At 50.2% G+C, this 16094-nt stretch overlaps 1 protein-coding gene across 2 annotated transcripts in view; it reads right to left on the reverse strand.

Moving 5' to 3' along the window:
- Positions 1–1594: 1594 nt before the first annotated feature.
- The window catches only part of LOC139586958 (TBC1 domain family member 17-like), a 28959-nt gene continuing 14459 nt past the window's right edge, over positions 1595–16094 (reverse strand). The window contains exons 9-16 of one of the 2 annotated variants that reach the window (XM_071420700.1): positions 15590–15684; positions 13037–13126; positions 10916–11016; positions 7796–7895; positions 5248–5339; positions 4254–4490; positions 2913–2993; positions 1595–1708 (exon numbers count right to left, since the gene is read on the reverse strand). In XM_071420700.1, the coding sequence (XP_071276801.1) occupies positions 1622–1708; positions 2913–2993; positions 4254–4490; positions 5248–5339; positions 7796–7895; positions 10916–11016; positions 13037–13126; positions 15590–15684 (883 nt within the window). In that variant the 3' untranslated portion in view covers positions 1595–1621. The remainder of the gene's footprint in view (positions 1709–2912; positions 2994–4253; positions 4491–5247; positions 5340–7795; positions 7896–10915; positions 11017–13036; positions 13127–15589; positions 15685–16094) is intronic. The other variant, XM_071420701.1, reaches the window with a different exon arrangement.

Raw genomic sequence — 16094 nt, forward strand, 5'->3', positions numbered from 1 at the left:
CGAATCCTCCCCTCGGGACACCCTTGGGACCCCCTCCAAACACCACCCCAAACCCACTCCCGAAAAGGCCCTGAAAAACCCTAGAAAAAAACCAAAAACTACTCCAAAAATACCCCAAAATACCCCAAAAGCACCTCCGGGGTCATCTTTTGGAGCTTAGGTGAGACATCCCCAAATCCCCTTCCTTGGATCCCCAAAAACACCCTAAAACCACCCCAAACTCACCCTAAAAAACCCTAAAAACACCCCAAAAACAACCCCAAACCCACCCCAAACTCACCCTCAGGGCCTCCTTTGGAACCCAGGTGAGACATCCCCAAATCCCCTCCCCGGGACACCTGCAGGAGCCCCAGAAAACATCCCTGAGACCCCCGAAAAACAGCCCCAAAACCGCCCAAATCCACCCCAAAAAAACCTGAAAACATCCCAAAAACATCCCCAAAAACATCCCCAAAACATCCTCAAAACATCCTCAAAAGCATCCCCACAAACTCCTCCAAACCCACCCCAAAAAAACCCTGAAAATGCCTCAAAACCCCTTTGGAACCCAAGTGAGACATCCCCAAATCCCCTCCCCGGGACCCCCCCAAAAATGCCCCCAAATGTCCCCAAAAACACCCCCAAAAAAAACCTAAAAACACCCCCAAAAAACCCCAAAAAAACACCCCTAAAGCACCCCCAGAACCACTCCCCCAAACCACTCCAAATCCACCCAAAAACCTCAAGAAAACACTGACAAAAACACCCCAAAAACTCAGGAAAACCCCCCCCAAAAAAAACCCCAACCCCCCCCCCCAAAAACCCCCCAAGAATCCCCCCAAAAAAGCCCCAAAACCTCCCAAAAAATCCCCCAAAAATCCCCAAAAAAAACCCCAAAAAACCCTCAATAAATCCCCCAAAAATCTCAAAAACCCCTAAGAAATCCCCCAAAACCCCCAAGAAATCCCCCCCAAAATCCCCTCAAAAACTCCAAAACCCCCAAAATGCCCCAAAAAATCCCCAAAAAGCCCCAAAAATCCCCAAAACCCCAAAACCTCCCCAAAAATCCCCAAAGAATCCCAAAATCTCCGTTGGGTTCCAGGAACTTTAATGCAGCACAGAGAGGGGGAGGGGCAAAACCAGTTTGGGGCTCCCAGTGCTCCCAGTTTGGGCTCCCAGTCCCTCCTCAGTGCTCCCAGTTTGGGCTCCCAGTTTGGGGCTCCCAGTGCTCCCAGTTTGGGCTCCCAGTCCCTCCCAGTTTGGGCTCCCAGTGCTCCCAGTTGGGGCTCCCAGTGCTCCCAGTTTGGGGCTCCCAGTGCTCCCAGTTTGGGCTCCCAGTGCTCCCAGTCCATTCCCAGTCCATCCCAGTTTGGGCTCCCAGTTTGGGGCTCCCAGTCCCTCCCAGTGCTCCCAGTTTGGGTTCCCAGTTTATCCCAGTCCATCCCAGTATATCCCAGTCCATCCCAGTCCCTCCCAGTCCATTCCCAGTTCATTCCCAGTCCCTCCCAGTCCATTCCCAGTTTATCCCAGTCCATCCCAGTCCATCCCAGTCCATTCCCAGTATATCCCAGTCCATCCCAGTATATCCCAGTCCCTCCCAGTCCCTCCCAGTCCCTCCCAGTATATCCCAGTTTATCCCAGTTCATTTCTCAGTTGTTTCCGGGGGCGGCTCCAGGGGGGGGTGGGGCCCCCCCAGCCCCAGCAGCTCCTGCAGGGCCGGGGGCAGATCCTGGGGGAGGGGCAACAGCGGGGTCACCTGGGTCACCCGGGGGTCATTGGGGTCACCTGGGGTCACTCAGGGGTCACCCGGGGTCACCACTGGGGTCACCTGGGGTCACCACTGGGGGTCATCACTGGGGTCGGTTTGGGGTCATTTGGGGTTTTTGGGACACTTGGGGTCACTCTGGGGTCGGGTTTGGGGTCATTTCGGTCACTTTGGGGCCATTTGGGGCCATTTCCGGGGTCACTTTTGGGGACACTTTTGGGACACTCTGGGATCATTTTGGGGACATTTCCAGGGTCAATTTTGGGACACTTTGGGGGACACTCTGGGGACACTTTGGGGTCAGTTTGGGGACGGACAATTGGAGACAATTTTGGGACACTTCAGGGACATTTGGGGTCAGTTTGGGGACACTCTGGGGTCACTTTTGGGGACACTCTGGGATCATCTTGGGGACATTTCCGGGGGTCAGTTCGTGGTCACTTTTGGGGACACTTTTGGGGACACTTTTGGGGACACTCTGGGATCATCTTGGGGACATTTCCGGGGTCAATTTTGGGGCACTTTGGGACATTCTGGGGACACTTTCAGGTCACTATTGGGGTCACTCTGGGGACACTTTGGGGTCACTTTGGGGTCACTTTGGGGACACTTTGAGGTCACTTTTGGGGACATTTTGGGGACATTTCTGGGGTCCGTTTGGGGACACTGCAGGGACATGCAGGACATGTTGGGGTCACTTTTGGGGGACATTTCTGGGGTCACTTTGGGGTCAGTTTTTGGGACACTTGGGGACACTTTTGGGGTCACTTTGGGGACACTTTTGGGGTCAGTTTTGGGACACCCTGGGGACACTTTTGGGTCACTTCAAGGACCCTTTTGGGGGACCCCCGGGTCACCTTGGGGACATTTCTGGGGTCAGTTTTGGGACACTTTGGGGACACCTGTGGTCACTTTAGGGACACTTGGGGACACTTTGGAGTCAGTTTTGAGGTCACTCGGTTGGGGGACATTTTTGGGGTCACTTTGGGGTCACTCTGGGGACACTTGGGGTCATTTTTGGGGACACTCTGGGGACACTTTGGGTCATTTTTGGGGTCACTTTAGGTACATTTTTGGGGTCACTTTGGGTCATTTTTGGGGTCACTTTAGGTCATTTTTGGGGACACTTTGGGGTCATTTTTGGGGACACTCGGGTGTCCCCACTGACCTTGGTGGCCGCCAGCTGCAGGAAAATCCCCTCGGCCCTGCTGAGCACCTGCCCCACCTCCAGGGACACCAGCGGGGACACCTGGGGACACCAGGGACACCCCGGTGGCACCAATGTCACCCCAGGGACATCAAAGCCACCCCAGGGACACCCCGGTGTCACCCTGGGGACACCAAAGCCACCCCAGTGTCACCAACCCCATCCCAGTGTCCCCACCCCTGTCCCCAACCCTGTCCCCAGTGTCACCCCTGTGTCCCCATCCCTGTCCCCATGTCCCCATCCTGGTGTCCCCAATCCATTCCCATTGTCCCCAGTGTCCCCATCCCCAAAAAAATGTCCCCAGTGCTACTGCAGTGCCACCAACCCTGTCCCCATCCCAGTGTCCCCATCCCAGTGTCCCCAATCCATTCCCAGTGTCCCCACCCCAGTGTCCCCAGTGCCACCCCATTGTCCCCAACCCTGTCCCAATGTCCCCACCCCAGTGTCCCCAATCCCATTGTCCCCAATGTCACCCCAGTGTCCCCCCGTGTCCCCAAACCCAATCCCAGTGTCCCCCACCCCAGTGTCCCCAGTGCCACCCCAGTGTCCCCGGTGTCCCCAATCCCAGTGTCCCCAACCCTGTCCCAGTGTCCCCACCCCAGTGTCCCCAGCCCTGTCCCCAACCTCATCCCAGTGTCCCCAGTGCCACCCCAGTGTCCCCAACCTCATCCCAATGTCCCCACCCCCAGTGTCCCCCAATCCCAGTGTCCCCAAACCCGTCCCAGTGTCCCCAACCCTGTCCCCAACCTCATCCCAGTGTCCCCTGGTGTCCCCAATTCCACCCCAGTGTCCCCAGTGCCACCCCAATGTCCCCAACCCCATCCCGGTGTCCCCATCCCAGTGTCCCCCCAACCCTGTCCCCAACCTCATCCCAGTGTCCCCAGTGTCCCCACCCCGGTGTCCCCGGTGTCCCCAATCCCAGTGTCCCCCAACCCTGTCCCAATGTCCCCACCCCAGTGTCCCTCAGTGCCATCCCAGTGTCCCCAACCCTGTCCCCAACCTCATCCCAGTGTCCCCAGCGCCACCCTGGTGTCCCCAGTTCCATCCCATTGTCCCCAACCCTGTCCCAATGTCCCCAAACCTGTCCCAGTGTCCCCTGCCCAGTGTCCCCACTGTCCCCAAACCTGTCCCATTGTCCCCAACCCTGTCCCGGTGTCCCCAATTCCACCCCAGTGTCCCCGGTGTCCCCATCCCAGTGTCCTCACCCCCAGTGTCCCCACCCCAGTGTCCCCAGTGTCCCCCAACCCTGTCCCAGTGTCCCCAACCTCATCCCAGTGTCCCCAGTGTCCCCGGTGTCCCCACCTTGTCCCCGTCGCCGTCCTCCGCTGTCCGTGTCCCCCTGGGCGGCGTCGCTGTCACTGTCGCTGTCCCCGAGGGTGTCCCCAAGGGTGTCACTGTCCCCAAGGGTGTCCCCCAAGGGTGTCCCCAGGGGGTGTCCCCAGGGGTGTCCCTGTCCCCGAGGGTGTCCCCGAGCAGCTCCAGGAGGGCACAGGTCACCAACAGGTGGAAGTTGGGGCAGGGCAGCCCCGTCCAGAGCACCTGGGGACACCAAGGGACACTTGGGGACACCCTTGGGGACACCAAGGGACACTTGGGGACACCTTGGGGACACTTGGGGACACCTTGGGACAAACGGCCACAAAACGGCCCCAGAATGGCCCCAAAACCACCCCCAGGCACCTCAAATGTCCCCAAAAATGTCCCCAAACCCCCACAAAACCCCAGCCCAGATGGTCCCAAACATCCCCCCAAATGTCCCCAAAACGTCCCCAAATCTCAAGAGATGTCCCCAAGATGTCCCCAAACCCCCAAAAAGCCACACCCAGACCACCCCAAAATGTCCCCAAACATCCCCAAAATGTCCCCAAAGTGTCCCCAGACCCCCACAAAACCACCCCAAATGTCCCCAAACCTCCCCAGAATGTCCCCAAATGTTCCATGAATATTCCCCTCCAATGTCCCCAAAAATCCACCCCAAAATGTCCCCAAACATCCCCAAAATGTCCCAATATCCCCCAAATGTCCCCAGACCCCCACAAAACCACCCCAAATGTCCCCAACATGTCCCCAAACCCCCTGAAAACCCCCACAAAATCACCCCAAATGTCCCCAAAGTGTCCCCAAATGTCCCCAAACAACCCCAGCATTCCCCCAGAATGTCCCCAAACCACCCCAGAATGTCCCCAAATCCCCAAAAATCCACCCCAGCTCTCCCTAAACCCCCACAAAACCTCCCCAAATGTCCCCAAATGTCCCCAAAGTGTCCCCAGGTGTCCCCAGGTGTGGCAGTGGTCACCTCCCAGAGGCGCCGCGTCCCCTCTAGGCCCAGCTGGGGCTGCACCCGGAGCTGGAGCCACCGAGAGCAGCAGCGGCGAGGCCACCCCCGACCTGGGGACATTGGGGACATCATTGGGGACATTGAGGGGACAATGGGGACATTGGGGACATTGGGCTGCACCCGGAGCTGGAGCCACCGAGAGCAGCAGCGGCGAGGCCACCTCTGACCTGGGGACATTGGGGGACAATGGGGACATTGAGGGGACAATGGGGACACTGAGGGGGCACCTCTGACCTGGGGGACATTGGGGACATTGAGAGGACAATGGGGACAATGGGGCCACCCCTGACCTGGGGACATTGAGGGGACATTGGGGACATTGGGCTGCACCCGGAGCTGGAGCCACCGAGAGCAGCAGCGGCGAGGCCACCTCTGACCTGGGGACATTGGGGACAATGGGGACATCAATGGGGACATTGGGGACACTGAGGGGACACCTCTGACCTGGGGACAGCAATGGGGACACTGGGGACATTGGGGACATTGAGAGGCCACCCCTGACCTGGGGACACTGGGGGACATTGAGGGGACAATGGGGACACCTCTGACCTGGGGACAGCAATGGGGACATTGAGGGGACAATGGGGACAATGGGGCCACCCCTGACCTGGGGACATTGGGGACATTAATGGGGACATTGGGGACATTGGGCTGCACCCGGAGCTGGAGCCACCGAGAGCAGCAGCGGCGAGGCCACCCCTGACCTGGGGACAGCAATGGGGACATCAATGGGGACATTGGGGACACCCCTGACCTGGGGACATTGGGGACATTGAGGGGACAATGGGGACACGCTTGACCTGGGGACATTGGGGACACTGGGGACATTACTGGGGACACTGAGGGGACACCTCTGACCTGGGGACATCAATGGGGACACCTCTGACCTGGGGACATTGGGGACACTGAGGGGACATTTGGGACATTTGGGGCCAGTGGGGACACTCGGGGGCCATTTGGGGACATTGATGGGGACATTGGGGACAATGGGGACATTGAGGGGACATCAATGGGGACACCCCTGACCTGGGGACATTGGGGACATCAATGGGGACATCAATGGGGACACTGAGGGGACATTGGGGACATTGGAACCATTGGGGACATTGGGGGGATTGGGGACACTGGGACACTGAGGGGGACACCCCTGGCCTGGGGACACTGGGGGACACTCAGGGGACATTGGGGACATCACTGGGGACACTGGGGACATTAATGGGGCCATTGGGGACATTGAGGGGACATTGGGGGGATTGGGGACATTTGGGGCCATTGGGGGACACTCAGGGGACATTGGGGGGATTGGGGACATTTTGGGGACATTTGGGGACATTGGGGGGATTGGGGCCATTGGGGACATTAATGGGGACATTGAGGGGACTTTGGGGGACATTTGGGGGCCATTGGGGACATTAATGGGGACATTTGGGGACACTGGGGACACTCAGGGGGTCCCCCCAGCACTGGGTCCCCTCCACCCCCCCAGGGCTTTTCCCCCCATTTTGGTTTTGGGTTTTTCCCCCCAATTTTTGTGGGGTTTTCCCAATTTTTAGGATTTTCCCCCAATTTTTGGATTTTCCCTGCATTTTTTTTGGTTTTTTCCCCATTTTTTTCCCAATTTTTTTTTTGTTTTTTCCCCAATTTTTCATGGGATTTTCCCCTGCATTTTTGGGAGGTTTTTATTCCCAATTTTTTGGGGTTTTTCCCCAGGTTTTTTGGGGTTTTTTCCCCCCAATTTTTGGGATTTTCCCCTCCATTTTTGGGGGTTTTTTTCCCAATTTTTTGGGGGTTTTCCCCAGTTTTTGGTGGTTTTTTTCCCCCCCAATTTTTGGGATTTTCCCCTCCATTTTGGTTTTTTTTCCCCAATTTTTTGTGCTTTTCTCCCTTTTTTTTTTTTTTTTTTTTGTTGTTTTTTTCTCAATTTTTGGTCGTTTTTTCCTCTTTTTTTTTGTTGTTTTTCCCCATTTTTTGGTCGTTTTTTTCCTCTTTTTTTTTTTGTTTTTTCCCCCATTTTTGGTTGTTTTCCCCCATTTTTGGTCATTTTTTCCCATTTTTCCCATTTTTGGTCGTTTTTTCCCATTTTTTTGGTCATTTTCCCCCCTTTTTTGGTCGTTTTTTCCCCATTTTTTTTGTTTTTTCCCCTTTTTTGGTCATTTTTCCCCCTTTTTTTGGTCATTTTTCCCCCTTTTTTTGGTCGTTTTTGCCCATTTTTTGGTTGTTTTTTTCCCCATTTTTTGGTCGTTTTTTCCCATTTTTTGGTCGTTTTTTGCCCCATTTTTTTGGTAGTTTTCCCCCATTTTTTGGTCATTTTCCCCCTTTTTTTGGTCGTTTTTTCCCTTTTTTTTGGTCATTTTTCCCCATTTCTTGGTCGTTTTTTTCCAAATTTTCCCCAATTTTTGGTCGTTTTCCCCCCATTTTTTGTCGCTTTTTCCCATTTTTTTTTGCTTTCCCCCCATTTTTTTTGTTTTTTTCCCATTTTTGGTCGGTTTTGCCCCGTTTCTCTCACCCAGCAGGCGGCTCAGGCCGGGGTTCAGCACCCGCACCAGCGCTCCCAGTTCTCCCAGTTTGCGCCTCAGCCCCGCCCGGCCCGGCCCAAAATTCTCCCCCTGCAGGGGCAGAGGCACCAAATCAGGGGGGTGCCCCCCGAAAAAAACCCCAAAAACCAAAAAATTCCCCCCAAAATATCCCCAAAAATCCCTAAAATTCCCCCCAAAATTCCCTCCAAAAATCCCCCCAAAATTCCCCCCAAAATATCCCCAAAAATCCCAAAAATTCCCCGCCCCAAAATATCCCCAAAAATCCCAAAAATTTTCCCCCCAAAACCCCAAAATTCCCCCCACAATTCCCCCCCAAAATCCCCCCCCAAATTCCCAAAAATTTCCCCCAAAAATCCCCCAAAATTCCCCCCACAAATTCCACCCCAAAATCCCCAAAATTCCCCCACAAATTCCCAAAAATTCACCCCAAAAATGCCCAAAATTCTCCCCCAAACCCAAAATATCCAAAAACCCCAAAATTCCCACCCAGAAACCTCAAAATATCTGCAAGAATCCCCAAAAACCAAAAAATTCCCCCCAAAATATCCCCAAGAATCCCAAAAATTCCCCCAAAATTCCCCCCAAAATATCCCCAAGAATCCCTAAAATTCCCCCAAAATTCCTCCAAAAATCCCCCCAAAAATTCCCCCCAAAATATCCCCAAAAATCCCAAAAATTCCCCCCCCAAAGCCCCCAAAATTCCCCCACAAATTCCCAAAAATTCACCCCAAAAATGCCCAAAATTCCACAAAAAACCCCAAAATATCCAAAAAACCCCAAAATTCCCAGCCAGAAACCTCAAAATATCTGCAAGAATCCCCAAATTTCTCCAAATTTCTCCAAATTTCCCCCAAATTTCCCCCAAATTTCCCCCAAATTCCACCATTTCCCCCCCCATTTTCCCCCAAATTTCCCCAATTTTCTGACATTTTCACCCCAAATTTCCCAATTTCCCCCCATTTTTCCCCATTTTTCCCATTTTCTCCCCAAATTTCCCCCAAAATTTTTGACATTTTCCCCCCCAAATTTCCCAAAAATTTCCCCATTTTCCCCAAGTTTCCCCCCAAATTTCCCCCTTTTCTCCCCAAATTTTTGACATTTCCCCCCCCCAAATTTCCCCATTTCTCCCCAAAATTTCCCAGTTTTCCCCCAAATTCCCCCCAAATTTTTGACATTTTCCACCCCAAATTCCCCCCGAAATTTCCCCCCAAATTTCCCCAAATTTCCCAATTTTCTCCCAAATTTCACCCCAAATTTCCCCCAAATTTTTGACACTTTCCCCCCCAATTTATCCCAAATTTCCCCTCAAATTTTTGACATTTTCACCCCAAATTTCCCCATGTTTCCCAAAATTCCCCATTTTCACTCAAATTTCCCCATTTCCCCCCAAATTTCCCCCAAAATTCCCAAGTTTCCCCAAGTTTCCCCCCAAATTTCCCAATTTTTTCCCAATTTTCCACCCAAATCTCCCCATTTTCCCCCAATTTTTCCCCCATTTCCCCCAAATCTCCCATTTTCCCCAAATTCCCCAGTTTGCCCCCTTTGCCCCCAAATTTCCCCCCAAATTTTCCCATTTTGCCCCCATTTTTCTCCCCAAATTTCCCCATTTTCCACCGAAATTTCCCCCCAAATTTTTGACATTTTCCCCCCAATTCCCCCATTTTTCCCAAATTTCCCCAAATTTCCCCCAAGTTTCCCCCCAAATTTCCCAAATCTCCCCATTTTCCCCCAAATTTTCCCCATTTCCCCAAATTTCCAAATTTTTCCCCCAAATTCCCCCCAAATTGCCCCCAAATTTCCCCAATTTTCCCCATTTTCTCCCCAAATTTCCCCCCAAATTTTTTACAATTTTCCCCCAAATTTCCCCCCCACATTGCCCAAATTTTTGACATTTTCCCCCCCAAATTTCCCCATTTTTCCCAAATTTTTTACATTTTCCCCCCCAAATTTTCCCATTTTCCCCCTAAATTTCCCCCCATTTTCCCCCATTTTTCCCAATTCCCCCCCAATTTCTCCATTTTCTCCCCAAATTTCTCCATTTTCTCCGAATTTGCAACATTTTCACCCCAAATTTCCCCCAATTTTCCCCCCAAATTTCCCCATTTTCCCCCCAAATTTTCCCCAAATTTCCCCCATTTCTCTCCCAAATTTCCCCATTTTTCCAAAATTTTTCCCATTTTCCCCCCAAATTTTCCCCCCAAATTTCCCCAATTTTCCCCATTTTCTCCCCAAATTTTCCCCCAAATTTTCCCCATTTTCCCCCCAAATTTTTGACATTTTCCCCCCAAATTTCCCCCAAATTTCCCAATTTTCCCAAATTTTTGACATTTTCCCCCCAAATTTCCCCATTTCCCCCCCAAATTTCCCCAAATTTCTCCATTTTCTCCAAATTTGCAACATTTTCACCCCAAATTTCCCCCAATTTTTCCCCGAATTTCCCCATTTTCCCCCCAAATTTTCCCCCAAATCTCCCCATTTTCTCCCCAAATTTTTGACATTTTCACCCCCAAATTTCTCCATTTCCCCCCCCAAATTTCCCAATTTTTTCCCAATTTTCCACCCAAATCTCCCCATTTTCCCCCAAATTCCCCAGTTTGCCCCCAGTTTGCCCCCAAATTTCCCCAATTTTCCCCATTTTCCTCCCCAAATTTCTGACATTTTCCCCCTTAAATTTCCCCCCCAAATTTCCCCATTTTTCCAAAATTTTTGACATTTTACTCCCAAATTTTTCCCAAATTCCCCCATTTTCCCCCAAATTTCCCCCCAAATTTCCCCCCAAAATTCCCCATTTTCACCCAAATTTCCCCAAATTTCCCCATTTTCCCCCAAATTTCCCCCATTTTCTCCCCAAATTTCCCCATTTCTCCAAAATTTTTGACATTTTCCCCCCAAATTTTCCCCAAATTTCCCCCCATTTTCCCCCAAATTTCTCCATTTTCTCCGAATTTGCGACATTTTCACCCCAAATTCCCCCATTTTCCCCCAAATTCCCCCCCATTTTCACCCCAAATTTCCCAATTTTTCCCCCAATTTATCCCAAATTTCCCCATTTTTCCCAAATTCCCCCCTTTTTCCCCCGTTTCCCTCACCAGGGTCTCCATGATGCTGCAAAAAGCCCAAAAAGCTTCGGCCTCGTCGGGGACGACCCCGGCCAGGGGGGCCAGGACCTCGCTCATCCCCCCCACGTACCCTGGAAAACCCAAAAATCCCCAAAAATCCCAAATTACACAAAAATCCCAAATTTCCCCCCAAAAAATCCCAAATTTCCCGCCCAAAATCTGAAAAAAACTCCAAAATTTCAGCCCCAAAATCTCAATTTTTCCCCCAATTTTCAACCCAAAATCCCCCCAGGGCCTCGCTCATCCCCCCCACGTACCCTGGAAAACCCCAAAATTACAAAAAAAATCCCAAATTTTCCCGAAAAAAATCCCAAATTTTCACCCCAAAAAAATCCCAATTTTCCCACCCAAAATCCAAAAAAATCCCCAAAATTTCAGCCCAAAAATCTCAAATTTTCCCCCAATTTTTCCCCCAAAACCCCCCCCACGTACCCTGAAAAATCCCAAATTTTCCCCAAAAAAATCCCGATTTTCCCACCCAAAATCCCAAAAAATCCTGCAAAATTCTGCCCAAAAACCCAAAATTTCAGCCCAAAAATGTCAAAATTTCCCTCGATTTTCCCCCCAAAATCCCCCCAGGGCCTCGCTCGTGCCCCCCACATACCCTGGAAAATCCCAAATTACAAAAAAATCCCGAATTTTCCTCAAAAAAATTCCCAAATTTCCCACCCAAAATTTGAAAAAAATCCCCAAAATTTCAGCCCAAAAATCTCAATTTTCCCCCAATTTTCAACCCAAAATCCCCCCAGGGCCTCGCTCATCCCCCCCACGTACCCTGGGAACCCCAAATATCCCAAAAAATCCCAAATTACACAAAAATCCCAGAATTCCCCAAAAAATCCCCAAAAAAATCCCAAAATTCCCATTTTTTTCCCCAATTTTCCCAAAATCCCCATTTTTCGGCCCAAACTCACCCAGATCAAAGTGGAACATGCAGTGGGTGAGCAGAGCCCTGAACCCCAAAAAGCCTCAAAATTCCCTAAAATTGCCCCAAAAAAATCCCCAAAAAAATCCCCAAAAATTCCCAAAAAATCCCCAAAATTCCCATTTTTCCCCAATTTTCCCAAAATCGCCGTTTTTTACCCCAAATCTCACCCAGGTCAAAGTGGAACATGCAGTGGGTGAGCAGAGCCCTGAACCCCAAAAATCCACAAAATTCCCCAAAATTGCCCCAAAAAAATCCCCCAAAAAATCCCCAAAAATTCCCAAAAAATCCCAAAATTCCCATTTTTTTCCCCAATTTTCCCAAAATCCCCATTTTTCGGCCCAAACTCACCCAGGTCGAAGTGGAACATGCAGTGGGTGAGCAGAGCCCTGAACCTCAAAAATCCACAAAATTCCCCAAAATTCCCCCAAAAAATTCCCAAAAAATCCCCCAAAAAACCCAAAATTCCCATTTTTTTCCCCAATTTGCCCAAAATCGCCGTTTTTCAGCCCAAAACTCACCCAGGTCGAAGCGGAACATGCAGTGGGTGAGCAGAGCCCTGAACCCCAAAAATCCTCAAAATGCCCCAAAATTGCCCCAAAAAATCCCCAAAAATCCCAAAAAATTCCAAAATTCCCCAATTTGCCCAAAATCGCCGTTTTTCAGCCCAAATCTCACCCAGATCCAAGTGGAACATGCAGTGGGTGAGCAGAGCCCTGAACCCCAAAAATCCTCAAAATTCCCCAAAATTGCCCCAAAAAATCCCAAAAAATCCCCAAAAAAATCCCTAAAATTCCAGAATTTCCCAATTTGCCCAAAATTGCTGTTTTTTACCCCAAAACTCCCCCAGATCAAAGTGGAACATGCAGTGTGTGAAAAGAGCCCTGAACCTCAAAATTGCCCCAAAAAATCCCCAAAAAATCCCCAAAATTCCCATTTTTTTCCCAATTTTCCCAAAATCCCCATTTTTCACCCCAAAACTCACCCAGATCAAAGTGGAACATGCAGTGGGTGAGCAGAGCCCTGAACCCCAAATCCACCCCAAAAAGCCTCAAAATTGCCCCAAAATTGCCCCAAAAAATCCCAAAAAAATCCCCAAAAATTCCAGAAATCCCCAATTTTTTGCAAATTTTCCCAAAATCGCCGTTTTTCACCCCAAAACTCACCCAGATCAAAGTGGAACATGCAGTGGGTGAGCAGCACCTCCCGCAGCAGCGACCGCGACACCCACGGGGGAGCCCGGGCCAGGTCCCGCTCTGGGGACATTTGGGGACAAATTTGGGACAATTTGGGACAATTTGGGACATTTGGGGACAATTTGGGGACATTTTGGGGTCTGTTTTGGGACATTTTGGGGTCTATTTTGGGGACAATTTGGGGGCATTTGGGGACATTTTGCAGTCTATTTTGGGGACGTTTAGGGACAATTTGGGGACAAATTTGGGACAATTTGGGGCATTTTGAGGATGTTTTGCGGTCTATTTTGGGGACATTTGGGGACAATTTGGGGACTTTTGGGGACTTTTGTGGAGATTTTGGGGGCATTTTGGGGACAATTTGGGATATTTGGGGTCTGGTTTTGGGACAATTTGGGGACATTTGGGTCTGTTTTGGGGACAATTTGGGGACTTTTGGGGTCTGTTTTGGGGACATTTGGGGACAAATTTGGGACATTTTGGGGACAAATTTGGGACAATTTGGGGTCTGTTTTGGGACAATTTGGGGACATTTTGGGGACATTTGGGGTCTGTTTTGAGAACTTTTTGGGGGACAATTTGGGGACAAATTGGAGACATTTTGGGATATTTGGGGTCTGTTTTGGGGACATTTTGAGGACAATTTGGGGACATTTGGGGTCAGTTTTGGGGACATTTTGGGGGCATTTTGGGACAATTTGGGGACATTTGGGGACAAATTTGGGACAATTTGGGGACAAATTTGGGACAATTTGGGGTCTGGTCTGTTTTGGGACATTTTGGGGACATTTGGGGACATTTTGGGATATTTGGGGTCTGTTTTGGGGACAACTTGGGGACAATTTTGGGATAATCTGGGGATATTTGGGGTCTGTTTTGGGGACAATTTTGGGACATTTTGGGATATTTGGGGACAATTTGGGGACTTTCTGAGAACATTTTGGGATATTTGGGGTCTGTTTTGGGGACAATTTTGGGACATTTTGGGACTTTCTGGGAGCTTTAGGGGACAATTTGGGGTCTGTTTTGGGGGCATTTTGGGACAATTGGGGACAAATTTGGGGACAAATTTGGGGGCATTTTGGGAAATTTTATGGGGACTTTTGTGGAGATTTTGGGGGCATTTTGGGGACAATTTGGGATATTTGGGGTCTGTTTTGGGGACAATTTTGGGACAATTTGGGGTCTGTTTTGGGGACATTTTCGGGACATTTGGGGTCTGTTTTGGGGATATTTGGGGACTTTCTGGGATATTTGGGGTCTGTTTTGGGGACAATGTGGGGACTTTTGTGGACATTTTGGGGTCAAATTTGGGACAATTTGGGGTCTGTTTTGGTGACATTTTAGGGACATTCTGGGAGCTTTAGGGGACAATTTGGGGACTTTCTGAGAACATTTTGGGATATTTGGGGTCTGTTTTGGGGACAATTTTGGGACATTTTGGGGAAATTTGGGGTCTGTTTTAGGGACTTTTTGGGGACTTTTGTGGAGATTTTGGGGACATTTTGGGGACATTTGGGGGGCTGTTTTGGGGACAATTTGGGGACTTTCTGGGAGATTTTCGGGACATTTTGGGGACATTTGGGGGCTTTTTGGAGACAAATTTGGGACAATTTGGGGACATTTGGGGTCTGTTTTGGGGACATTTTGGGGGCATTTTGGGACAATTTGGGGACATTTGGGGTCTGTTTTGGGGACTTTCTGGGGGCAGTTTTGAGGCAGTTTTGGGTGAATTTTGGGGCCATTTTGGGGTCACTTTTGGGGACACTTTTGGGGAAAATTCTGGGGCAGTTTAGGGTGAATTTGGGGTAATTTTGGGGTCATTTTTAGGCCATTTTTTGGGCAGTTTAGGGTCAGTTTTTGGGGCAGTTTTGGGGTAATTTTTGGGGCAGTTTTGGGCACTTTAGGGTGAATTTTTGGGGTCATTTTTGGGCCATTTTTGGGGCAGTTTAGGGTCAGTTTTTGGGGCAGTTTTGGGGTAATTTTTGGGGCAGTTTTGGGCACTTTAGGGTGAATTTTTGGGGTCATTTTTGGGCCATTTTTGGGGCAGTTTAGGGTCAGGTTTTGGGGCGGTTTTGGGGTAATTTTTGGGGCAATTTTGGGCACTTTAGGGTGAATTTGGGGTCATTTTTGGCTCAGTTTTAGGGCATTTTTGGGCCATTTTTGGGGCCATTTTTTTGGTACTTTACGGTGAATTTTGGGGTCATTTTTGGGGTAGTTTTGGGGCATTTTTGGGGTCATTTTTTGGGCAGTTTAGGGTGAGGTTTTGGGGCAGTTTTGGGCACTTTAGGGTGAATTTTGGGGTCATTTTTGGGTCATTTTTGGGGAGTTTTGGGGTCATTTTTGGGGCAGTTCAGGGTGAATTTTGGGGTCATTTTTGGGCCATTTTTTGGGGCATTTTTGGGCCATTTTTTGGGCACTTTAGGGTGAATTTGGGGTCATTTTTGGCTCAGGTTAGGGTCAGTTTTTGGGGCAGTTTTGGGCACTTTAGGGTGAATTTTGGGCTCATTTTTGGGCTCTCACCCATCCGTTCCTGGTACCCCCTCAGGATTTTGTTCCTCCGCAGCTGCCCCGGGCTCAGCGAGCGCCACTGCAGCTTCATCCGGAAATAATCGTCCCTGCACCCCAAAAACGGCCAAAAAACACCCCAAAAATGGCCAAAAACACCCCAAAAACAGCCAAAAAACACCCCAAAAACGGCCACAAACACCCCAAAAATGGCCACAAACACCCCAAAAACGGCCACAAACACCCCAAAAATGGCTCTGGCACCCCCAAACCACCCCAAAACCCCATAGTGACACCCCAAACAGCCCAAAATCCCCATTTGACACCCAAAAATCCCCCCCGACCACCCCAAACACCCCAAAACCCCATTTGGGTACCCCAGACACCCCAAAACCACCCAAAACCTCCCTTTGATACCCTAAAACCCCATTCTGACACCCCAAAACCACCTCAAACCACCCCAAACCCCCCAAACCCACCCCCAAACTCCCCCAAACCCCAAAACCATTTTGGCACCCCA

Source organism: Agelaius tricolor, unplaced genomic scaffold (assembly GCF_023055355.1).
Source record: "Agelaius tricolor isolate 1412-34295 unplaced genomic scaffold, bAgeTri1.0.p SCAF_156, whole genome shotgun sequence".
Classification (NCBI taxonomy): Eukaryota; Metazoa; Chordata; class Aves; order Passeriformes; family Icteridae; genus Agelaius; species Agelaius tricolor.